The 25,165-nt window shown below is 43.6% G+C and overlaps 1 protein-coding gene across 1 annotated transcript in view; it reads right to left on the bottom strand.

Annotated features, from left to right (window-relative positions):
* Positions 1-25,165, bottom strand: part of Srp68 (signal recognition particle 68) — a 46,688-nt gene that overhangs the window by 16,840 nt on the left and 4,683 nt on the right. The window contains exons 3-8 of the mRNA XM_004655201.2: positions 21,407-21,520; positions 15,464-15,659; positions 12,865-12,947; positions 12,504-12,613; positions 9,676-9,758; positions 7,634-7,774 (exon numbers count right to left, since the gene is read on the bottom strand). Coding sequence (XP_004655258.2) covers positions 7,634-7,774; positions 9,676-9,758; positions 12,504-12,613; positions 12,865-12,947; positions 15,464-15,659; positions 21,407-21,520 — 727 coding nt within the window. The remainder of the gene's footprint in view (positions 1-7,633; positions 7,775-9,675; positions 9,759-12,503; positions 12,614-12,864; positions 12,948-15,463; positions 15,660-21,406; positions 21,521-25,165) is intronic.

Here is a 25,165-nt window from a genome sequence, read left to right as displayed (position 1 = left end):
TTTTCCCAGGTGTTCATGACACAGAGCTCTTAAACCTACAAGTAATGATGTGCTGCCTATTAGTCTTAGATTCTAAAACCCCTTTGATGAGACTCAGGGCATTCAGGATGTCCCTGAGGTTTTCTGAAGCAGGGCCTCTGGGCAACTGGCAGGAAGGACACACAGCCGTTGCGCGCTCTGATGTTAGTGACAAATTCCCAGGCTGTTTCACCTGTGGGTAGAAATTGCTGGGAGAGGTTGGTGTGACTAAGAGACATGCAGGCAAACGTCCCCACCACTCCCACAGAACTGTGCAGCCAAATCCAGAGAGGTCAGGAGGAAACATAAGGAAATCTAATAGAGGGGAAAACCCTCCTTGAGAACATATTTTATTCTTTAAAAGATAAATCTCACCAGGTGTGGTGGCGCATGCCTTTAATCCCAGCACTTGGGAGGCAGAGGTAGGAGGAATGCTGTGAATTCGAGGATAGCCTGAAACTCTTAGTGAGTTCCAGGTTAGCCTGGGCTAGAGTGAGACCCTACCTTGAAAAACCAAAAAAAAAAAAAAAAAAAAAAGGAGGGGGTGTTAGTAGTTGCCCAAGAATAACCTCACAATACAACCAGCAGTGGCCACTTAGGGGCCAGTATAAAGACTGCCATATAGGGCTAGCTCAGAAGTTAAGGTGCTTGTCTATGAAGCCTAAGGACCCAGGTTTGATTCCTTAGTACCCATATAAATAAGATGTACTAGGTGGTCTATGTGTCTGGAGTTCATTTTTGGTGGCTGGAGACCATGGCGTGTCCATTCTACCTCTGTCTTTCTCGCTCTCTCAAATAAACAATTAAACAATTATATTAAAAAATCATATATAATAGATACATAACACCAGGCGTGGTGGCACACGCCTTTAATCCCAGCATTTGAGAGGCAGACAGAGGTAGGAGGATTGCTGTGAGTTCGAGGCCACCCTGAGACTCCATAGTGAATTCCAGTTCAGCCTGGGCTAAAGTGAGACCCTACCTCAAAAAAACAGAAAAAAAAAAAAAAAAAAAGAGAGGAAGAAAGGTTAACACAACATTAAGCTTGGCTAAAGAGACTAAAAATTATGCAACCATTTTTCAATAGCTAGTTAACTCTCAGCTAATCTTTTCAGTCTAGTGTTTGATCTCCTTGAATTATTTCTCCCATGTTTTTCAACAAATACCCTTAGGTGGGGCTACCATACACTACCATTCTATCTCCTACAGTGGCAGGTACCAGTACCAGCCAGGCAAGAGACTCTGAAATGCAGTAGCCTGTATCTCTCCAAGGGATAACGCTAGGTTCCCAAGGTAGAGAACAATTCAGTACAATGAGAACTGCCACAGGTCCATGTTATATCCCGCCAAATAACCTGACAGTGGCACTAAGGAGAAGTGGTTCTTACTGAGAGTAACTTCACCTGGCCAAAGGGCATGTGCCCATTTGTAATCACCCGCAGATAGTTAATGAGCCGCAGCACCACACTTGACATGTAAGCATTTGACTCTGACTTTATTTGACACTACACTTAAGCTGCCTTAGTTTCTGGTTTGATTTGGAATAAGTGTGATACAAGACATTAACATGTTGAACTATTTTATTTATTAAAAAAATTTTTTTTGAGGTGAGGTCTTGCTCTAGCCCAGGCTGACCTGGGATTCACCAGTCTCATTCAGTAGTCTCAGGGTGGCCCCAAACTCACAGTGATCCTCCTATCTATCTTAGCCTCCCAAGTGCTGGGATTAAAGGTGTGTGCCACCATGACTGGCCAGCTTATTTTTGAGACAGAGCTCCTTGTTTAGCACAGGTGGGCTTAAACTTCTTGATTCTTCTGTCTCTACCTCCTAAGTGCTAAGATAATACACATGTGCCACCATGCCCAGCCTACTTGACCATTTTTCTTTTCTTTAAATTTTATTTATTTGTGAACAGGGAAGAGGGGGTGAAAGAATAAGCGTATCACAACCACTTGCCACTGCAAAGGAACTCCAGACTCATGTGGCACTTTGTGCATCTGGCTTTACATGGGTATTGGGGGATCAAACCTGGGCCTGCAGGCTTTGCAAGCAAGTGTACTTGGCCATTTTTAATGTTAAAACCTGCCAGGGGGCAGGCATGGTGGCACACACCTTTAATCCCAGAGCTCGGGAGGCAGCGGTAGGAGGATCACCGTGAGTTTGAGGCCACACTGAAACTACATAGTGAATTCCAGATCAGCCTGGGCCAGAGTGAGACCCTACCTCGAAATACAAACAAAAACAACAAAAACCCTGGCCAGGGTTACCTGGGGATTACCGTACATTTTGCTTGATGAGTAAGCACCATCTACCATACTACTTAAGTCTCCAATACTCAGAAATGGCCAAAGGCATTTGTAATATCCTTAAAAAACAAGATATAATCATATATACCCTAATATTAACTGGTCACCCAATAAGGTAAGGGGCATAGTATGTTACAAACATGCCATGGGCTGGAGAGATGACTCAGAGGTTAAAGACACTTGCTTACAAACATGCCAATAAATTCAGTAATTCCCACAGGATTAATAAATTCCTCTTTTAGAAAACAGTCAATTTTATATGCCTCTGATACCAAACCATGAAAAAATGAGGTTATGCTGTTATTCATTATACTTTAAATTTTATTTATCTTTTATCTTTTATTTTTATTTTTTGGTTTTTTAAGGTAGGGTCTCACTCTAGCCCAGGCTGACCTGGAATTCACTATTTAGTGTCAAGGTGGCATTGAACTCACAGCAATCCTCTTACCTCTGCCTCCCAAGTGCTGGGATTTTTATCTTTTATATGAGAGAGAAAGAGAGAGAGGCAGACACGCAGAGAAAATGGGTGCGCCAGGGCCTCAAACCACTGCAAATGAACTCCAAACGCATGTGCAACAATGGGCATCTCGCTTATGTGGGTCCTGGGTAATTGAACCTGGGTCCTTCGGCTTCGCAAGCAGCACCTTAACTGCTAAGCCATCTTTCCAGCCCTTGTCTTTTTTGTTTGTTTGTTTGTTTTTTTGAGGTAGGGTCTCACTCTACCTCAGGCTGACCTGGAATTTACTATGTAGTCTCCAGATGGCCTTGAACTCACAGTGAACCTCCTATCTCTGCCTCCCAAGTGCTGGGATAAGAGGAGTATGCCACCACACTTGGCTTTGTTTTGTTTTTGACCCAGGTCGAAATATGTAGCCCTGGCTGGCATGGAGCTTACTATATAAACTAGCCTTGAATTTATGGTGGTCTTCCTGGTTCTGTTTCCTTCGAGTTGGGAATACAGGTTTGTGCCATGCTCAGCTATACAGAAAAATTCTTCTTCATTTTTAAAAGTTATTTATGAGAGAGAATGGATGCACCAGGGCCTCAAGCCACTGCAAATGAACTCCAGATGCATGTGCCACTTTGTGCATCTGGCTAATGTGGGTACTGGGGAATCGAATCTGGGTCCTTAGGCTTCATGGGCAAGTGCCTTAACCGGTAAACCATTTCTCTAGCTCCAACTTCTTTTAAGGTCTCATATAGTCAGCCCAGACTTCTTTAGAGCTCGTGATATTCCTGACTCCACCTTCTAAGTGCTGGGAGTAGGTATGTGCTGCTACCATGCCAGACTGCAAAAACTCTTAATGTATTAACAAATCAAATCAAGTACTATATAAAATGCATAATCTAGGCTGGGTGTGGTGGTGCACGCCTTGAATCGCAGCACTTGGGAGGCAGAGGTAAGGAGACTGCCATGAGTTCAAGGCTACCCTGAGACTACATAGTGAATTCCAGGTCAGGCTGGACTACAGCAAGACTCTACCTTGAAAAATCACCACCACCACCACCAACAACAACAAAAAAGCCAGGTGCAGTGTTGTTCGCCTTTAATCCCAGCACTTGGTTGGGAGGCAGAGGTACAAGGGTCACTGTGAGTTGGAGGCTACCCTGAGGCTACATAGAAAATTCCAGGTCAACCTGGGCGACAGTGAAACCCTGCCTTGAAAAACAAACAAACAAACAAAACCCCGAAATAATCTATCATGACCAAGATGGGATATCCCAGATTTGCAAGGAGACTGAACACTGAAGCTATATCAGTGTAATTCACTATGCTAAGAGACTTCTGGAAGATTTCTAGCTGTCCCCATATAGCTTCTTTCAATCCTTTGGCTTTGCATTCCTTTCAAACCCTCCTGTAGTGCGCACTTAAGGATTTTACTAAACAAAACATGATACCAAGATATGATATATTCATACAAAGTCTTCTTAATGAAAATAAATAAATAAATAAATAAATAAAAGACTTGGAGCTATGCAGATGGCTCAGTGTGTCAAGTGCATTAGCTTGGATCCCCAGCAGTCGACTATCTAAGATGCCAAGCAGAGAAATACACACCTATAATCCCAGCCCTGAGGAGGAGATCCTGAGGGCTTGCTGAATACCTAGTCTACCTTAATTGAGACCCTGCCTCAAAGAGGAAGTGGAAAGCAACTGAGGAGGGCACCCACCTTTGACCTCTGGTCTCCAAATGCATGCTCAGACACGTGTGCACCCACATACATACTAACACACACACCTGCACACATATTACAAACACATGGAAAAACAAAATAGGGGCTGGAGAGATGGCTCAGTGGTTAAAACGTTTGCCTGCAAAGCCAAAGGACCCAGGTTCAATCACGTAAGCCAGATGCACGAGCTGATGCATGCATCTAGAGTTAGAGACCGTGGTAAACCCGCTCTCTTTCTCAAATTTAAAAAAAAAAAGTATCTTTATAAAGCCTTGTATAATAATCCTGGTAAACCAGGTGTGGTGGTGCATGCCTTTAGTCCCAGCATTTGGGAGGCAGTGGTAGAAGGATCTTATCATGGGTTCAAGGACAGTCTAGGACCATAGAGTGAGTTCCAGGTCAGCCTGGACTACAGTTAAACCCTATCTTGGAAGACAAAAACAATAATCCTAGTGTACCCGAGTCTCATGATTCTTGTCTGTGTAGGAATTTTTTTTCTTTTTTGTTTTTTCGAGGTAGAGTCTCACTCTAGCCCAGGCTGATGTGGAACTCACAGCATTTCTCCTACCTCTGCCTTCTGAGTGCTAGGATGAAAGGTGTGTGCCACCATGACCGGCAGGAAAAAATTTTTACTTTAGGTTTTTAACACACAATCTACTTCATTTCAGCAGTGAGAGCAGTAGTCTATGGACATGAAACCTTGGCTACGGTCTTGACTTACCTTTAACACAGAACTTTTGTTCTGTTTTGTTTTGTTTTTCAAGATAGGGTCTCACTCTAACCCAGGCTGACCAGGAATTCACTACATAGCCTCAGGGTGACCTCCAACCTCTGCTTCCCAGTCCTGGGATTAAAGGCACGAGCCACCACACCGCTCAACACAGAACTATTGACCAATTCTCCATTATACATAAAACGTGGCCAATGGGAAACTGTGCATACAGAACACCTGCATTCTTAAACGGAATGCAAAATAAAACAGAGGGTCATGGGCTGAGGTGGATGCTAGAGATTGCTGGACAATGTCATCACAACACAAAGCAAGCACTCCATTACTGAGGGTTTTTATTACTGTGGTCAGTTACTTGTTAATGACTTTTCTTTTGTAAGAGGTAGGGTCTCGTTCTGGCCCAGGCTGACCTGGAATTCACCATGTGGTCTCAGGGTGGCCTTGAACTCACGGTGGTCCCCCTAGCTTTGCCTCTCGAGTGCTGGAACTAAAGGCATGTGCCACTATACCTGGCTGATAACTTGTCTTCTTGAAAAAGACCTTAAAATCTAGAAGGAAACTGAGGAAAATACCCAAATTATCACATGCACTGACATTCTTTTGCTCTCCTATACACTTTAGAGCAGGTGGCTAATCAAAGCTTTGAAATAATATAAAAAGTTTTATTCACAGCTGAGCGTGGTGGCACACACTACCTGAAAACAAAACAAAACTGTTTATTCACATACAAAACAGGTAAAATCTACATATATTTCTCTCTCTTTTCCTCCCTCCCTTCTTCCTTCATGTAACCCGTTGGTTTCAAATTCATTATGAAGCCAATGATAACCTTGAATTTTTGATCCTCCTTCTGCCTCCTGAGTACTGAGATTACAGCTCTACATTACCACACCCAATTTCAAATCTATATATTTTAAAATAGACAGTATTCTCTGAGGAATCTATTCTACAATAGTTAGTTTAAAACACTGGTCAGGTGTGGTGGTGCATGCCTTTAATCCTAGTACTCGAGGAAGCAGAGATAAGAGGATCACCAGGTCAGCCTGAGATAGATGAGTCAAACCCTACCTTGAAATACAAAAACAAACCATGCTCCCTTATAAAGATCCTTGATCTTTTAACTTGTGAAAAACAAATGCCTCTCTGGTAGTATTTTTTATTTAGTCCCTTTATCAAATGACAGGAAGATGAGAGAACAATATGCCACTCAGACAAGGATAAAAATAACTCCTTCAGGGCTGGAGAGATGGCTTAGTGGTTAAGCACTTGCCTGTGAAGCCTAAGGACCCCGGTTCGAGGCTCGGATCCCCAGGTCCCACGTTAGCCAGATGCACAAGGGGGCGCACGCATCTGGAGTTCGTTTGCAGAGGCTGGAAGCCCTGGCGCGCCCATTCTCTCTCTCTCCCTTCATCTGTCTTTCTCTCTATGTCTGTCGCTCTCAAATAAATAAATAAAAATTAAAAAAAAATAAATAATAAAAAATAAATAACTCCTTCAGTTGCTGAAATCTGCCCCCAGTGCAAAGTAGCCTTTGTGGAGCAAGTTGCTGAGAAGTTTGGGTGCTGAACATGACCATGAACACAGTTAGCAAACCCGAGCTCCAGGTCTCACCCACAGATGATTTGGGGTACAACTGATAACTGAAGTCGTGGAAACGCCTCTGGTCCCTGGAGTGGCTACAGCTGGAGCCTAAGAACTTTCAAAGATGTTCCTCACTGCCTATAGAGCAGCAGCTCTACAAGGGCCCTAATCACTGTCCTCACATAAACCAAGATATCAAGATCTCTTATCTTTGGGGTTGCATTTGTGTATTCACAGCCATAAACAGGTAATAATGCCAATAAGTAGCTTCAAGTACAGCTTTACATGAACATTACATGTACAGCACACACAGAACGAGATAGTCTGGTTTCTCCAGACTCTCTGAAATGGCCCAGGAAGGAGAGGTGTGCCCTCGGGCCCAGAAGGAGAGGACAGAAGGTCAGAGACTCCAGGAAGGTAAATGACTGCTGCTGCACCACCTGCTGGGCAAAATGCGGGGGTCGGGGGTGGTTTCCTCTAAGCCAACCTCACACTGCCCTCATTTGTTCTCTCAAAAGTTCTCTGATGACTGACTCCACCTCACATGTAACTCCTCTATAGACCTGTTCTCTGATGATGGTCTCCACCTCACATGTAACTCCTCTATACACTTGTTCTCTTGACTGTATCTACCTCCACATATAACTGCCTTATAACTTGGTTCTCAAAAGGATTCAATTCAGAAGGGTAGGCCTCTAAACTTATCAACTCCCAAACAGCCTTAAGGTAAACTTATGTTTAGCAAGACACACCCTATATGGGCCCTACATGCTGCAACAAGAAGCATGCAGACACACACAGAAACAAATGATACCTCCCTTACCTGTGTGATGGCCGCTTCATTGTCAGCCAATCCCAGCAGAAAAATCCTTACTTTGTCAATCTTCACTGGAACTGTTCTCCCTCTCCACTCTACTTCACTCATCGTGGCTGCCTGTTTGGCTCGCGTCTGGGTGATCAATGCCTGGAAGGTAGTTTTTGAAAGTTACCACTTTCATACTAGAAATGAGTAACAGTGAAAATAGCTTAACTTGTCAGCTATCTCTTCCTGGAACCAACATAGCCCTTCCCTTATAGAAAAAAAAATTCTATTTATTTAAAATTCCTCCCTGGATCATGTAACATAGCTGAAGGAAAGTCGGGCATTTTTCCTCACTCTTTCACATTTCTTACTTTTTCTTTTTTTAATTAGTCATGTACACAGTGTGTATATAGCCATGTTGGTACCATCATTAGCCTCGTCCCTGTTTCCCCCCCTCCGAAGGGACCCTCCTTGTTGGGGAATATGGGTCATGCATTGTGGGGGTAGTCATCAGTTTTGGGGAAGAGGCAATATCTCTGTGCATAATGTCCCAACTTATGACTCTAAAAATCCTTCCAACCCCTTTTCCACAAATTTCTACGAGCCATATTGGGTTCATTTTAGATTTACTTCAGTGATGAGGTCTTGGGAGCCTCTGTGTCTCTGGGTATCTGGTTTGGTAAGAGCTGAGTGTTCTGTGTCTATCTCCTTCACTCTTGTGCTGGTACCTGGTTCACCAAGAAAGCAGCACTCTTGCTCGTTTCCCCAATTACTCTATGGTTTCATCTAGGGCCCTGGTGAGGTGTGATGGGCTGATTCTCTCCTCAGGTTCTGCATCTTTTTTCCCCCATGAGGTGAGGAATGGTTAGGCAGATGCCATCTTGACCAGAAACTGTTTTTTCTTTTTTAAAACATATTTATTTATCTGAGGAAGAGAGTGTGTATGGGCACACCAGGGCCTTTAACCACTGCAAACCATCTCCAGATTCATGTGCCACTTAGCACACCTGGCTTACATGGATACTGGGGAATTGAACGTAGGTCCTCTGTCTTTACAGGAAAGCACATTAAACACTAAGCCATCTCTTTAGCCCATCCGTTACTTTTAAAAATCAATCTGTGTTATTTGCTTAGGGGGAAAAATGTTGCCAAGCAAGATTGGTTACACCTGAAATCCCAGCACTTGAAAGGCTGAGGCAGGAGATTGCTTTGACTTTGAGGCCAGCCTAAGCTACATAATAAGGCTCTGTCTCAAAAAAAAAAAAAAAAAAAAAAATTGTCAGTCATGGTGGTGTACACCTTTAATCCCAGCACTCGAGAGGCAGAGGTAGGAGGGTATCAGTGAGCTTGAGGCCACCCTGGGACGACATAGTGAATTCCAGGTCACCTGAATAAGAGTGAGACCCTACCTCGAAAAACAAAACAAAACAAAAATAAATTAAAAATTGGGCTGTTGGGTGTTGTGGCACACTCCTTTAATCCCAGCACTTGGGAGGCAGAGGTAGAAGGATCACTTTGAGTTCGAGGCCAACATGAGACTACATAGTGAATTTCAGGTCAGCCTGGGCTAGAGTGAAACCCTACCTCAAAAAACAACAATAAAAGGGCGGAGGGGGGGAGAAGCTGGAGAGATGGCTCAGCAGTTAAGGCACTTGCCTGCAAAGCCTAATCATCTGGGCTTGATTCCCCAGTACCCACATAGAACCAGATGCACAAAGTGGCTCATGTATTTGGAGTTCATCTGCAGCAGCTAGAGTTCCTGGCACACCCATTCTCTCTGTCTCAGCTTGCAAATAAATAAATAAATAAATAAATTTTTAACAATTAAAAAAATACTTAAACATTAAGGGAAAAGTTTTTTTTTTGTTAAAAAATAGTCCTAAATCGGGTGTGGTGGTGCACAAGTTTAATCCCAGCACGTGGGAGGCAGAGGTAGGGGGATCGCTATGAGTCTGAGGCTAGCCTGGGAGTAAAGAGTGCATTCCAGGTTAGCCTGGACTGGACTGAAACCCTACTTCAAAAAAAAAAAAAAAAAAAAAAAAAAAAAGTACATCCAAGATTACCTCTAGTTTTTCAGCCAGGAGACCCTCTGTGCCCCCAGATCTCAATCTCATCTGCATGAGTTCATTGATGGCAGACTGGTCCCCTGAGAGAGGAAAAGAAATCTTAAGGACGTGGTAGGTTCTGCTGACACCCATTCAATTCAGCTCAAGTGAATTGTTTGTCCTCTACTGCAACGAGTCCACAACATGGTCTGTCCTCTGAAGCTGGTCCTTTTACAAAGAGTGAGCTTGGCTGGAGAAGTGGAAACATAGCATTACATTAGTCTAAACCACAGAGTGAGCCCTAGTGTAAATTATGGAAGGTGAGAAGAGATGGAATATCAGTATAGGTGCATCAACTGTGACAAATGTACTACTCTAGTGAAGGACACAAGGAAGGGTAAGGAAATATGAAAAATTTGAAGCTTGATCAATTTCATTGTGAACCTAAAACTCTTCTAAAAAAGTAAAAATTGAAGCCGGGCAGAGTGGCGCACATCTTTAATCCCAGCACCTCGGAGGCAGAGGTAGGAGGATTGCTGTGAGTTCCTGAGACTACATAGTGCAGGTCAGCCTGACCTAGACCAAGACCCTATATTGAAAAAACAAAAAAGTAAAAATTAACTTTGGCTGGAGATTTAAGAACGTTCTTGGGAAGAAGAGAAGATGACAGGAGGCAAACAGTATGGCTCTTAGATAGCTCTACTTTTATCATCCATCAAAAGACTTGGCTGAGAGGCCCTTGGTTTTCTACCAGGAATAGATGGAAAGACCCTATTGCTGAAGACTCCACATACTTGGGCTGCAAGGCCACTGAGAAATCCTGCTGGAACTGAGCTGATAACCTCCCCCATATAGACCAGCTGACAGAAAGCTGGAAGAAGCCATTTCACATGCAGTTCAATGGGAGAAAGAGAAATCACCAGTGAAGATGCTCAACAGTGGACATTGCACACCTTATATTTGACCAGCCAGGCCAAATGAGTCAATGGGTGCAGTAGTGGCACACCTGTCATGGCGGAAACCAACTGCCCTCTAATTAGACTGGAGGCCTGCTCCATGAGAGGGAATACATCCCTGAAAACTTAAAACAGGGGTAGTCAAGAGCCCTAGGGGTGTAACATCTGCTGCTGTCTGGCTAAATGTATAAACTATGCTTATCAAACTGCCCAGTAAGCATTCTCTTAATGTTCATACCCTTATATTAATGCTACTCTCACTTTTGGTAGAGAATCTTCTCTTTTCAGATGGCAGGGACCTTGCAATGACTCAGAAGGCATCATGGTGCTGGAAAGAAGTGACAGGAGTGCTCAGTACTACAATCTCTCTATCACACCTTCCAAGCTCAGGGTTTTATGTGGAAGAGGTGGTGGAAAGAATGTAAGGACGAAAGGAAGGGTATGACTCCTTACAATGTGCTCCCCCTAGACACAAAATGGCCTGGATATCCATGACCTCATAGTGCCTGACACTACCTACACAAGACCATCATAGAGGAGGAAAAGATGATGACATCAAAATAAAAGAGACACTGATTGAGAAGGGGAGGGGATATGATGGAGAATGGAGTTTCAAAGGGGAAAGTGGGGGGAGGGAGGGTATTACCATGGGATATTTTTTATAATCATGAAAGCTGTTAATAAAAATTTGGAAAAAAAAATAAAATATGGATGTGCAAATAAAACTTTTTTTGAAAAAAAAAAAAAAAGAAATCCTGCTGGAACTGAGCTACAGTTCAATGTGAGAGAGAGAAATCACCAGTGAAAATACTCAACAGTGGACACTGCAAGCCTTATATTTTGCCAGCCAGGCCAAATGAGCCAACGGGTGTAATAGTGGCACATCTGTTATGGTGGAAACCAAGTGCCCTCTAATTGGACTGGAGGACCACTCCATGGGAGGGAACACATCCCTGATACTGAAAACCTACAATAGGGGTAGTCATGAGCCCTAGGGTATAATGTCTGCTGCTGTCTGGCTAAATGTATATACTATGCTTATCAAACTGCTCAGTAAGCACTTCTCTTAATGTTTATATCCTTACATTAATGCTACTCTCACTTCTGGTAGAGAACCTTCTCTTTTCTGATGGCAGTGACCTTGGGATGACTCAGAACACATCACGGTGCTGAGAAGTGACAGAGGAGTGTTCAGCACTGCAATATCTCTATCACGCCTTCCAAGGCTCAGGGTCTATTGTGGAAGAGGTGGTGGTAAGAGCCAAAGGAAGGGTAGGACTCCTTACAATATGATCCTCCAGACACAAAATGGCCTGGATATCCATGGCCTCACAGTGCCTGACACTTCCTACGCAAGATCATAATAGAAGGAAAAGATGATGACATCAAAATAAAAGAAAGATTGAGAGGGGGAGGGGATATGATGGAGAATAGAGTTTCAAAGGGGAAAGTGGGGGGAGGGAGGGCATTACCAAGGGATATTGTTTATAATCATGGAAGTTGTTTATAATATATATATATATATATATATAAATAAAATAATTTTTAAAAACTCAGTTGATGAGGTTAAAGAGATGGCTTACTGGTTAAGTTGCTTACCTGTGAAACCTAATGACCCAGACTCAATTCCCTAGTATCCATGTAAGCCAGATGTACAAGGTGGCACATGTATCTGGATTTCATTTGCAGTGGCTAGAGGCCCTAGTGCATTCATTCTCTCCCTCTCTCCCCTCCCCGGCCCCCGTCTAATATAATTAAATAAATATTAAAAAACAAAAACAAAAACACAACTCTGCTGAGGATGGGTCTAAGAGAAGGGGAGTTGTGAAAGCTCTCTGGCCAACTGCCTATCAAAGCTCAAGCTGGGAAATTGCCCGAGTGCCTGCTCACCGATGTTGTATGCACAGTAGCGAATGTTGGGGGAGATCTCCTCCACACGCTGGTTATACAGCACTGCTTGCTCCTCTGTGAATGCACTGGCGAGCTTCTCATAGATTGTTCTGTAAGCAAAGAAACGTCAGGTATCATGGGAGCATTACTTTAAGAGACAATCACTTATCTAAAACCAAAACATGGTTCTTTGAAGCTCCTGCACCGACTAGTAGCCTGGCATGTTCTAAGGATGAAACAGAACAAACATTTCCATAGAAAAAGAAGTGTCCTAACATTCCCCAAACAATTCCCAAGGACCTGCACAGCTTGACCGTCACGATCATCAAAACCAGCCGCACTGTTGGACTAGAGGACTTACTTGCATTTATTAAAAGCCTCAATGGCAGCCTTCCATTCTTGATGCTCAAAGCGCAACATTCCTGAGAGGTAAGCTGTGTAAGCCTGGAAGGGGATGGAAAGAGAACTGCTAGGGTGGAATTCAGGGCCTTGCACATATCAGGGCGCCCCACCACTGGGCTACAGCCCCAGCCCCAAGTAAAGTCTGTGCTCCAGTGCCACATTCTCCAATGGCTTCTAACTCTGACATCAGGTCTGTGGAAACATTCAGGTGGACTTTGAAAGAGAAAAACTTATTTAAATGATAAAATGTGATATGTAGGTTAAATCATAGCTCATTTGAAGAGAACTTCAAATAAAGAAAATATGCTTACTTTATTTCATTTAATAACTAGTTTCTAGCCTTAACATAAACATCAAAAGTTGGATTTGGACTGCAGAGGTGGCTTAGAAGGTGCTCTGATGTTCAAATCTCTACGCAGTGACACAGGCACGCAATGTTATACATACACCACAAGGGGGTGCACATATCTGGAGTTCGGCTGAAGGCCCTGGCGTGCCCTTTCTCTCTCAAAATAAAATAAAAATAAAAATAAGGGCTGGAGAGATGGCTTAGCGGTTAAGCGCTTGCCTGTGAAGCCTAAGCACCCCGGTTCGAGGCTCGGTTCCCCAGGTCCCACGTTAGCCAGATGCACAAGGGGGCGCACGCATCTGGAGTTCGTTTGCAGAGGCTGGAAGCCCTGGCGCGCCCATTCCCTCTCTCTCCCTCTATCTGTCTTTCTCTCTGTGTCTGTCGCTCTCAAATAAATAAATTTTTTTAAAAAATTTAAAAAAAATTAAAAAAATAAAAATAAATAAATTCACCAGGTATAGTGGTGCATGCCTTTAATCCCAGCACTTTGGAGATAGAGGTAGGAGGATCACTGTGAGTTCACCCAGAGACTACATAGTGAATTCCAGGTCAGCCTGGGCTAAAGTGAGACCCTACTAAAAAAAAAAAAAAAAAAAAAAAAAAAAAGTGATATATAGGTAATTTTCATGGTTCATTTCTTTCCAGGAAAGAACTTCAAAATAAAGGAAATGTGCTTATTTTATTTCACTTAATAACTAGGTTTGAAAAAAGGGGGGGGCTGAAGAGATGGCTCAGCAGCTAAGACACCTGCATGCAAAAGCCTAATGACCAGGGCTTGATTGCCCAGGACCCAAATACGGCAGATTCACAAGGTGGCACATGCATCCAGAGTTCATTTGCAGTGGCTAGAGGCCCTGGCACACCCATTCTCTATCTGCTTTCTCTCTCTCTATCAAATAAATAAATAAACTAAAAAATAAACTTTTTTTTTTTTTTAAAGAGAGTGAGTTAGGTGTAGTGGTCATATTTGTAATCCTAGAACTCATGAAGCTGAAGAAAGTAGACTAACATGAGTTCATAGCCAGCTTGGTCTATAAAGTGAGTCAGGACAGCCTGGGCTTCATAAGACCCTGCCTCAAAAATGAACAACGGGGGGCTAGAGAGATGGCTTGGTAGTTAAGGCGCTTGCCTGCAAATCCTAAGAACCCATTTTAAGACTCTCCAGATCCCATGCAAGCCAGACACACAAAGGTGAGCCCAGTGCAAGGTCGCACATGCCCACCAGGTGGCGCAAGCATCTGGAGTTCAATTGCAGTGGCTGAGACCCTGACATACCAATTCTCTCTCTCTCTAAAAAATAAATTAATTTTTTAAAAAAATGACCAACAGGGTTGGAGAGATGGATTAGTGGTTAAAGCACTTGCCTGAAAAGCCTAAGGACCCAGGTCTGATTTCCCAGTACCCAAGTAAAGCCAGATGGACAAGATGGTACATGCTTCCAGAGTTCACTTGCAGTGGCTGGAGGCCCTGAAGAGCCCATTCTCTATCTGCCTTTTTCTCTCTCTCAAACATATAAATATTAAAACAAGAACAACAATGAAAACAAACAAAAATACCATAAAACAGGAGAGAAAAAGGAGGAGAAAAGCTGACAATACCCTACTCATCACCTCTTCAATAGCAGCTTCACTGGCTGGACCTTTCATCTCCTACAAACAATCATGGGCTGCAGAGATGCTTAGCCACTAAGGCACTTGGCTGCAAAGCCAAAGGACCTCAGTTTGATTCTCCAGGACCCACATAAATCAGATGCACAAGGTGGTACGTGTGTCTGGAGTTTGTTTGCAGCGGCTGGAGGCCCTGGTGTGCCATTCTCTCTCTCTCTCATAAATAAATAAATTTTAAAAAATTTTAAGTCATTCCTAAAAATACTTTCCAGTATATACTAAGAGAAGCCTGTCCTTTCTTGGGGGGAAAAATATAGAGCTAATTCTAAAAACTAAGAGCTACAAAACAAGAGATGCTAACTTCACCTTTTAAAAGCAAGATCAGGGCTTGGGATGTAGCTCAGTGGTAGAGCACTTGCCTAGCATACAGGAGGCCCTGGGTTCCATCCCAGCACTGCAAAATAAAAAAGAAGATCAGAAAGTTTGTCCTCTCCTGACTACCAATTTAAAATGTAAAAACTCTGCTCTGTTTAATTGTGGTTCTGTTTGAAGTCATGTCTCTAATCTCCACATGAAAAAAGAGCGCATGTGAAGACATTCACCTGAGCCTCTAGCTTGGTCTTGGCATCTACACGATTGCTCTCACACAAGCGTTCCAGTTCCTCTGCATGCTTCACGGCTTTGCGAAGGCGAGACAACAAGTGAAACCGTTTTCGGGGTTCAGTGTTGGCTTCCTGTTTGAGCTGCATGGCATAGCTCCAGGCTCTTTCAGCATCCATCAGAACCAGTAGCAAGTACCTACACCAGAGAGAGGTGGGAGACTGAGCAACAGCATTAGAAACATGGGTGCTCTGAGGTGCAATGTCTTGCTCTTGGCCTTTCTCTACACTGTCTTCCCTATTCCTATCTCAGTACCTGTGTTCTCACAGCACAAGTCCCAAACTCTGACCCCAACTTGAGCTTCATTTCAGGTTCCTACCTACTTACTGGACACATGTCATTGAAGAGTCTCTAGCACCTTGAACTTGGCCCTGGTCCTGACCTCTCCCTCCTGTCGTCACCCAGGCAGTCCAGGCACAGGCTTTGCCTTCACCTTCTTCCCAACATGGTAGAAGCCAAGTCTGTTCCACAGCAGTATTTTGTGCTGGGCACGGTGGAGCTCATCTGGAAGGCCAGGACACCAAAGGCTGGGTTGGAATCCCAGTGCATTCTCTTACCAGCTGTGGGGCTCTAGGCAAACTGCCAACCTTTCTCTACCTAACACAGATCACAGTCGATGCTTCTGAAGTGCTATGTTTCTTTGTTTGTTTCTCTCTTTCTTTCTTATTAGAGAGAGAGAATGAATGAGAGTACCAGGGCCTCCAACCACTACAAATGAACTCCAGATGCATGCACCACCATGTGCATCTGGCCCACATGGGTTCTGAGGAATCAAACCTAGCTACTTTGGCTTCACAGGCATGTGCCTCAACCTCTAAGCCATCTGTCCAACCCCCACCCCAGGTCCCCAGGTCAAGTTTCTAAAGTACTACCTGAATAATGGTTTTCTGGTACTGGGATTAAATTTAGTGCGTCCTGGGCATACCACTGAGTTATCTCTCCAGCCCCCATTTTACTTTTGATTTTGAAACAAGGTCCTACTAAGTTGCATAACCTGGCCTTGAACCTGGATTCCTTCTGCCTCAGTCTCCCAGAGCTGGGATTACAGGCTTGTTCCACCAGACCTGGCTGGTTAGTCCTTTAAAAAAAAAAAAAATCATTATTTTAAAAAATATTTTATTTGTTTATTTATTTGAGAGAGGGAAAGAGGCATAGAGTGCACTGCAAATGAACTCCAGACACATGCGCCACCTTGTACATCTGACTTCTGTGGGTGCTGGGGAATCGAACTGAGGTCCTTTTGCTTTGCAGGCAAATGCCTTAACTGGTAAGCCATCTCTCCAGCCTTCCCCTGCCCCTTTTAATTTATTTATTTAATTGAGAGAGGAAGAAAAGTTGAGCCTGCCAGGGACTCTGGCCACTGCAAACAAACTCCAGATACACGCACCCCCTTGTGCATCTGGCTTATGTGGGGACTGGGCAATTGAACCTGGGTCCTTAGGCTTTGCAGGCAAACATATTAACCACTAAGCCATCTCTCCAGCCCTTCCTTTTTCATTTCAATTCAAACTTGTTCATCTTAAATAAAGGATTAGACAGGAGGTATGGCTCAGTGGCAGAGTGGTCCTGGTCCCAGCACCACAAAAATAAGAAATAAAGAACTTTGGGCTGATATGGAATCCTTCGGTTTCAGACAATGGAACACTCAGGCGCCATAGATCATTGTTAAAAAATTTTCAGTGCCAAGGATGGGATACCTCCAGTGAGTTGTTGGCCAGGGAGGAACACATTATAGGCCATTGCCAAGGCCCTTGGTTTCCCATCGGGAATAAATGGTAAGACCCTATTGCTGAAGACTTCACATACTTGGGCTGCAAGGCCACTGAGGAGTCCTGCTGGAACTGAGCTGATAACCTCTTCCATGTAGACCAGCTGACAGAAAGCAAGAAGCCATTCTACATGTAGTTCAATGGGAGAAAGAGATACTACCAGGGAAGATACTCAATAGTGGAAACTGCAAGCCTTATAATTGGCCAGCCAGGCCAAATGAGCCAATGGGTGCAATAGTGGCACATCTGTCATGGTGGAAACCAACTGCCCTCCAATTGGACTGGAGGTCCACTCCATGGGGGGAAACACATCCCTGATACTGAAAACTTAAAAACGGGGATAGTCATGAGCCCTAGGGGTGTAACATCTGCTGATGTCTAGAAACATGTATATACTATGCTTATCAAACTGCCCAGTAAGTACTTCTCTTAATATTTATACCCTTATATTAATGCTACTCTCACTTTGAGTAGAGAATCTTCTCTTTCAGATGGCAGTGACTTTGGGATGGCTCAGAAGGTATCATAGTGCTGGAAAGAAGTGACTGGAGTACTGAGTAACATCTCGATCACACCTTCCAAGGCTCAGGGTCTAATGCGGAAGAGGTGGCGGAAAGAATGTAAGAGCCAAAGGAAGGGTAGGACTCCATACAACGTGCTCCCTCCAGACATAAAATGGCCTGGATATCCATGACCTCATAGTGCCTGACACTACCTACACAAGACCATCATAAGAGGAGGAAAAGACCATGACATCAAAATAAAGAGAGACTGACTGAGATGGGGAGGGAATATGATGGAGAATGGAATTTCAAAGGGGAAAGTGGGGGGGGGGAGGATATTACCATGGGATACTTTTTATAATCATGGAAAATGTTAATAAAAATTGAGAAAAAAAAAATAAAAATTTTAAAAAGCAGGCTGGAGAGATGGCTTAGCAGTTAAGCACTTGTCTGTGAAGCCTAAGGACTCCAGTTTGAGGCTCCATTCCCCAGGACCCACGTTATCCAGATGCACAAAGGGGCACACGCATCTGAAGTTCATTTGCAGTGGCTGGAAGCCTTGGTGCACCCATTTTCTCTCTCTCTTTCTCCCTCCCTCCCTCCCTCCCTCTCTCTCTCTCTCTCTCTGTCACTCTCAAATAAATAAATAAATAAAATGAACAAAAAAAAATCTTTAAAAAAAATTTTTTAAGCCAAAAAAAAAAAAAAAAAAAAAAGAATTTTGGACTGGAGAGGTGGCTTACATGTTAAGGCGCTTCCTGTAAAGCCTAAGGACCCATGTTTGACTCTCCAGATCCCATGTAAGCCAGATGCACAAGGTGACACAAGGGCACAAGGAACCACACGCACACAAGATGGTGCACATGTCTAGAGTTTGACTGAAGTGGCTGGAGGCCCTGGTGTACCAATTCTCTTTCTTACCCTCTCAAAAAAAAATTTAAAAAAAAAAACATAAAAAAGAACTTTGTTATAAATAGATCTGAGTTTCTTTAAATGTGTGCATGCATATGGTACATACATGTGTGCAGAGGCCAAAGGAAGACATCAGGTGTCCTCTATTGCTCTTCTGCTCTGAGACAGAGTCTCTTACTGTACCTGGAGATCACTGTTTTTCAATTAGGCTAGCTGCAGTGAACTTCCTTTCTCCAGTTCCCTCAGCACCGGACTATAGGCATCTGTAGCCATGCCCAGTTTTTTATGTGGGTGCTGGGGACAAATTCTTACCAATTAAGTCATCTCTACTAGTTTTTAAAAAAAAGTATTGAAAGCTGGGCATTAAGCTATCTTTCCAGCTTGACTTTGAATTTTTTTTAAAATTTTTATTTATTTATTTGTAAGCAGAGACAGAGAAGAGAGGCAGACAGAGAATAGGCATGCCAGAGCCTCCAGCCCCTGCAAACGAACTCCAGATGCATGTGTCCCTTTGTACATCTGGCTTATGTGGGTCCTGGAGAATTGAACCTGGGTCCTTTGACTTTGCAGGCAAATGCCTTAATCACTAAGCCATCCCTCCAGCCCTGAATTTTTAAATTTAATTTTGAGATAGAGAGGGAGAAAGAGAGAGAGAGAGAGAGAGAGAGAGAATGGGTGCACCACAGCCTTTCAGCCACTGTGAACAAACTCTAGGTGCATGTAATCCCTTGTATGCATGTACAACATTGCATGTTTGTATTGCTTTGGCTATATGTCATGGGAGATTCAAACAAGCAATCTTAGGCTTTGCAAGCAAGCGCCCTAACCACTAAGCCGTATCTCCAGTCCCAAACTTTAAATTTCTTAAAAAATAATATGTGTATATATATATATATTTGCAAGCAGAAACAAAGAAAAGAGAAGAGAGACAGAGAGAATGGGCATACGAAGGCCTCTATCCAATGCAAACTAACTCCAGATGCATGCGCCATCTTGTGATCTGGCTTTACATCAGTACTGGAGAATCGAACCCAGGTCCTTAGGCTTCCAAGCAAGCACCTTAACCACTGAGCAATCTCTCTGGCTGACCTTGAATTTTTTTTTCCCCCAAGGTAGGGTCTCACTCTAGCCCACGCTGACCTGAATTCACTATGTAGTCTCAGGGTGGCCTTGAACTCACAGCGATCCTCCTACATCTACTTCCCGAGTTCTGGGACTAAAGGCATGCACTACCATGCCCAGCAGACCTTGAATTTTTTTTTTAATTTATTTTTGTTTATCTATTTGAGATAGAGAGAGATAAAAAACAAGTGAGCACGCACGCCAGGGCCTCCAGCCACTGCATACAAACTCCAGATGCATGTACTACCTTGTGCATCTGGCTTACATGAGTACTGGGAAATTGACCCTCAAACTGGGGTCCTTAGGCTTCACAGGCAAGTGCTTAATGGCTAAGCCATCTCTCCAGGCCCCAGACCTTCAATTTTTGATTCTCTTGCTTCCACATTACAGGTGTGGCCACCGTGCCCAGCTTAGCTTGGCCCTTCAGTAAATGTCAAGCACTGAAATACCATTTGTGCTGCTGGACTACTTCTATAATGACTTGTGTACACATTTTTTTTTCTCCTTTTTGGTTTTTCGAGCTCAGGCTGACTTGGAATTTACTATGTAGTCTCAGGGTGGCCTTGAATTCACAGCCATCCTCCATCTGCCTCCAGAGTGCGCCACCATACCCGGTCATATTTTTTTCAATAAATGCTGATTTAGCCAGACTCGGCACATGCCTTTAATCCCAGCACTCAGGAGACAGAAGTGGTAGGGTCTTGTAAGTTTGAGGTCAGCTTAGGCTAGAATGAGACCATACCTCGAAAACAACAAAAATACTTAGCCAGGCATAGTGGTGCATATATATAAATAATCCCAGCACTCAGGAGGCTAAGGCATGAAAAGCACCAGCCTGGGCTACAATGAGGCCTTGTCTTAAAGGGGGGAGAAGGACAGGTAGGATGGCTTAGTGGTTAAGAGTGCTCGCACACAAGCTGTGGGCCCAAGATCATCTGAGAAAACCATAGCTTCGGGTTCAGAGACTGTCTTAAGAAAATATATAGGGCATGAACATCTGTACACACATGTGTATAACACAGCACACATAAGCAAAAACAACAACAAAAAAAACCAAACTAGGTGTGGTGGTGTATACCTTTAATCCCAGCATTTGGGAAGCAGAGGTAGGAGGATGGCTGTGAGTTCGAGGCTATCCTGAGACTACAGAGTGACTTCCAGGTCAGCCTGAGCTTGAGTGAGACCCTACCTTGAAAAACCAAAAACAAGAAAACAGCAAAAAAAAAAAAAAAAAAAAAAAAAAAGAGAGAGAGAGAGAGAATACCTTTTAAACAAGTGAAAGCTGTGATGCTGCAAATGTAGCTCAAGGCCTTGCACATAAGCAATGTACATGCAACCCGCTACTGGGATGCACCCCAACCCACAAGCAGCTGATAAGATTTGAATCACTGACTAACATTTATCATCCCAGTGGTTCTCCAGCATGCTGTTAAACCTTGGCCTCAGTTTCTTTACCTTCAAATTCAGGAATACAGTCACCCACAGAGCTGCTCAGTCACACGAGATAGTCTGTCAAAATGCCTGGCACATTGAGACTGTTTAGTACAGGCCTGAGCAGGATGGAGTTAGAGCTTTGTACCTGTTATCAGTCAGAAGATCTTCAGTCACTTTTTTCCCTGTGAATTTGTGTCTGTTCCCCATCTTAAAGTTGAGTGTTTTCCGAAGGCGTCTTTGTCTGCGGGAGCAGTATCCCCTGTAATGAAAGAGAAACAGTCAGCCAAGCTGGCAGTACCTCGGGCAGCAATGGCGACAGAGGCTTGAGGTGTCTGCTTACGCTGAGTAGAGATACGGTATGTTAGCTGGAAAATATTTACCATACTAAAGGGCATGGCCCTATGGGTGTCCTAGGAAACCCAGAGAGACACAGGACATGTCCATTCTTATGAAGACTATACTCTAGTGAGGGAGGATCATACAGTTCAAATGCCAACAAAGAAACAAAGCAGCCAAGCATGGTGTGCCACACGCCTTTAATCCCAGCACTCAGCAAAGGCAGGAGGATCACTGTGAGTTCAAGGGCAGTTGGAGACTACAGAGTGATTTCCAGGCCAGCCTTGGCTGGAGCAAGACCCTTCCTTACAAAACAAAACAAAACAAAAGCCCACAACAAAACAAAGCAGCCAAGCCTGGTGCTGTGCACCTGTAACTCCAACAGTCAGAGGCGAGGCAGGAAGGTGACTGTGAGTTTGAGGCCAGCCTGGGCTGCAGAGTGAGTTCCAGGTCAGCTTAGGTTAGAATGAGACACTACCTTAGGAAAAAACAAAACAGAAAGAGACAAAGCATGTGGCACGCTGAATGTACATAAGTACATAACACCCTCAGTTGGAGTGGGTGATGGTGGGCCTTGAAAAAAACTGAATAGGGTTTTTTTTCTTAGGGGAAAAAAAAATATATATATATATATGCATATACACATATATATATACATATATATACATATTTGTTGTTGTTGTTGCTTATTTCTTGTTTTTGAGGTAGGATCTCACTCTGGTCCAAGCTGACCTGGAATTCACTATGTAGTCTCAGGGTGGCCTTGAACTCACAACGATCCTCCTACCTCTGACTTCCGAGTGCTGGGAGTAAAGCATGTGCTACCATGCCCAGCTCTTCCTGATATTTTTATTTAGTTAGTTATTTTATAGAGAGAAAGAGGCAGAGAGAGAGAATGGGTATGAGAGGGCCTTTAGCCACTATAAATGAATTCCAGATGCATGCACTACCTGTGTATCTGGCTTCACGTGGGTACTGGGGAATTGGAACTCCGGTCATTAAGCTTTGCAGACAAGCACTTCAACCATTAAAACCATCTCTAAACCCCAAATATTTTTATTTATTTGAGAGAGAATGGTCATGCCATGGCCTCCTGCCACTATAATCAAACTCTAGATGCGTGTGCCCCTTTAACATCTGGCTTTATGTGAGCATTGGGGAACTGAACCCAGGCCCCCATACGCTTTAAACCCAAGTGCCTTAACTGCAGAGCCATCTCTCTAACACCATGAACAGAATTTTAATAGCTGTGAAGGAGGGAAGAGGCTTCAAAGGGAGAGAGACAGCAAAGGCATGAAAAAAGGAGCTACACACGTGTGAGGAAAACTTGGAGGCCAACAAGGAAACCACCAAGGTCTCTGAGCCAGGCCTATGCAGTTCTGGATTTTTCCTTCTGAGTATGTGGCATTATAATGCTCTTACATAGCTGTTTACCAACAAATATCAGCACCCTTGCTGCAGGAAAAATATTTTAAATTTCTCCACAATGCCTTTGTAATGTATTTAGCACACAAGATGTACAAATATAGTTTTTAACTAAATTAGTGTAAAAAATACATGCAATTTTTAAACAACTGTTAAAGTAACAGTATCTTTTTATAAGATGATTTCCCCCTTTGTTTTTTTCACATCTCACAGTATAACATAGAATAGCCTCAAGCTTACAGCAATCCTCCTGCCTCAGCTTCCCAAGTGAGTGCTGGTATTATAGGAGTGGCCCACCATCCCATTCTAAAATGATATTACTACAGCACCTCAATCTTAAAAGCTACCCAGGGGTCTGCACTCCCAGGGTGGCCTTGAACTCATGGAGATCCTCTACCTCTGCTTCCAGAGTGCTGGGATTAAAGGAGTATGCCACCACGCCCAGCAATAAATAAGTAAAATAAATATATTTTTAAAGTTTCTACCTGGTTCCTTTGTCCCCCCTCCCCCACCAAGAATTCCCTATGTAGTCTCAGGCTGGCCTTGAACTCACTGCAATCCTCACACCTCTGCCTCCCAAGCGCTGGGCTCCTTTACTACTTAAAATTTTATTTTATTTACTTATTTTGTGGGGGGGGGGGTGAATGGGTACTCTAGGACCTCCAGAGGCTACAAACTCCAGATTCATGTGCAACCTTGTGCATCTGGTTTATATGGGTCCTGGGGAATTGAACCTAGGTCCTTATGCTTCACAAGCAAGCACTCCAACCACTGAGCCATCTCTACAGCCCTGCTACTTTTATTTATTTATTTGAGAGGGAGAGAGAAAGAGGCAGATACAGAGAATGGGCACGTCAGGGCCTCCAGCCACTGCAAATGAGTTCCAGATGCATGCGCCACTTTGTGCATCTGGCTTTATGAGTACTGGGGAATTGAACCTGGATCATTAGGTTTTGCAGGTAAGTGCCTTAACCACTAAGCCATTTCTCTAGCCATCCTTTGCTAAATTCCTGTGGTTTGGGCTGGGCAAATGGCTCAGCACTTAGAGCATTTGATTACAAAGCCTGCCAGCCCAGGTTCAATCCCTAGTGCCCATGCAATACTGGATGCAAAGTGGCATAAGCATTTGTTGCTCGTTTACAGCTGCAGGAGACCCTGGTACACATGTGCACATGGGAACACACACACGTGTGTATGAGATTTTTAGGGCCTGGGGAGGTGGCTCAGTGGCACCTGCTTACAAAGGCTGCTGGCCCTGGTTAATTCCCCAGCAACCATGTAAAGCCAGATGTGTAAAGTGGCACATGGGTGTGGTGTTTCTTAGAAAGGAAGAAAGAAAGGTATTTTATAAATTCCTATGGCTATAAGAAATTCAAAATGAGGAGGAGGAAAAGAAAAGCCAGGCATGGTGGCACACATCTTTAATCTCAGCACTTGGGAGGCAGAGGTAGGATGATCGCCTTAAGTTCAAGGCCACCCTGAGAGTACATAGTGAAACCAAAGAAGAAGGAATTAAGAAAAGGCTCCTCACCTTGGAAAGAGAGACCAAACAAGGAATACACAATAATCTTTACCTAAAGGGCTAAGTGGTTCATTAGATAAAACACTGTGGTGAAGTTCAACTTGCTGCTGGAATAAAGTCTTCATGTGATGCTGTGACCTAGAGTAGAGACCCAACTGTTCAACTGCTATGCCAGACAAGTTCAAAATTATTGAAGTCATCCAAGGTAAGGATAGTAATAAAGAAATGTATGTTTACTACCAACTGGCAGTCTGGAGTGTAACTTAGTCCATGTAGAATCTGTTGTGTAACGACTCAGCTGGGCGTCGTGGCGCACACCTTTAATCCCAGCATTTGGGAGGAAGCAATAGGAGGATCGCCATGAGTATGAAGCCACCCTGAGGCTACATAGTGAATTCCAGGTCAGCCTGGGCTATAGTGAGACCCTACCTCAAAAATAAAAAAAAAAATAATAAAAAATAAAAGGCTGGAGAAATGACTTAACAGTTAAGGCACTTGCCTGAGAAACCTAAAGCCCCAGGTTTGATTCCCCAGGACCCATGTAAACTAGATGCATAAGGTGGCTCATGTGCAGTGACTAGAAGCCCTAGCACGCTCATTCTCATCACCCCCCACCACCCT

Source organism: Jaculus jaculus, chromosome 9, assembly GCF_020740685.1.
Source record: "Jaculus jaculus isolate mJacJac1 chromosome 9, mJacJac1.mat.Y.cur, whole genome shotgun sequence".
Classification (NCBI taxonomy): Eukaryota; Metazoa; Chordata; class Mammalia; order Rodentia; family Dipodidae; genus Jaculus; species Jaculus jaculus.
The sequence above is the reverse complement of the archived record's forward strand: the minus strand, read 5'-3'. Positions and strand labels throughout refer to the sequence as shown.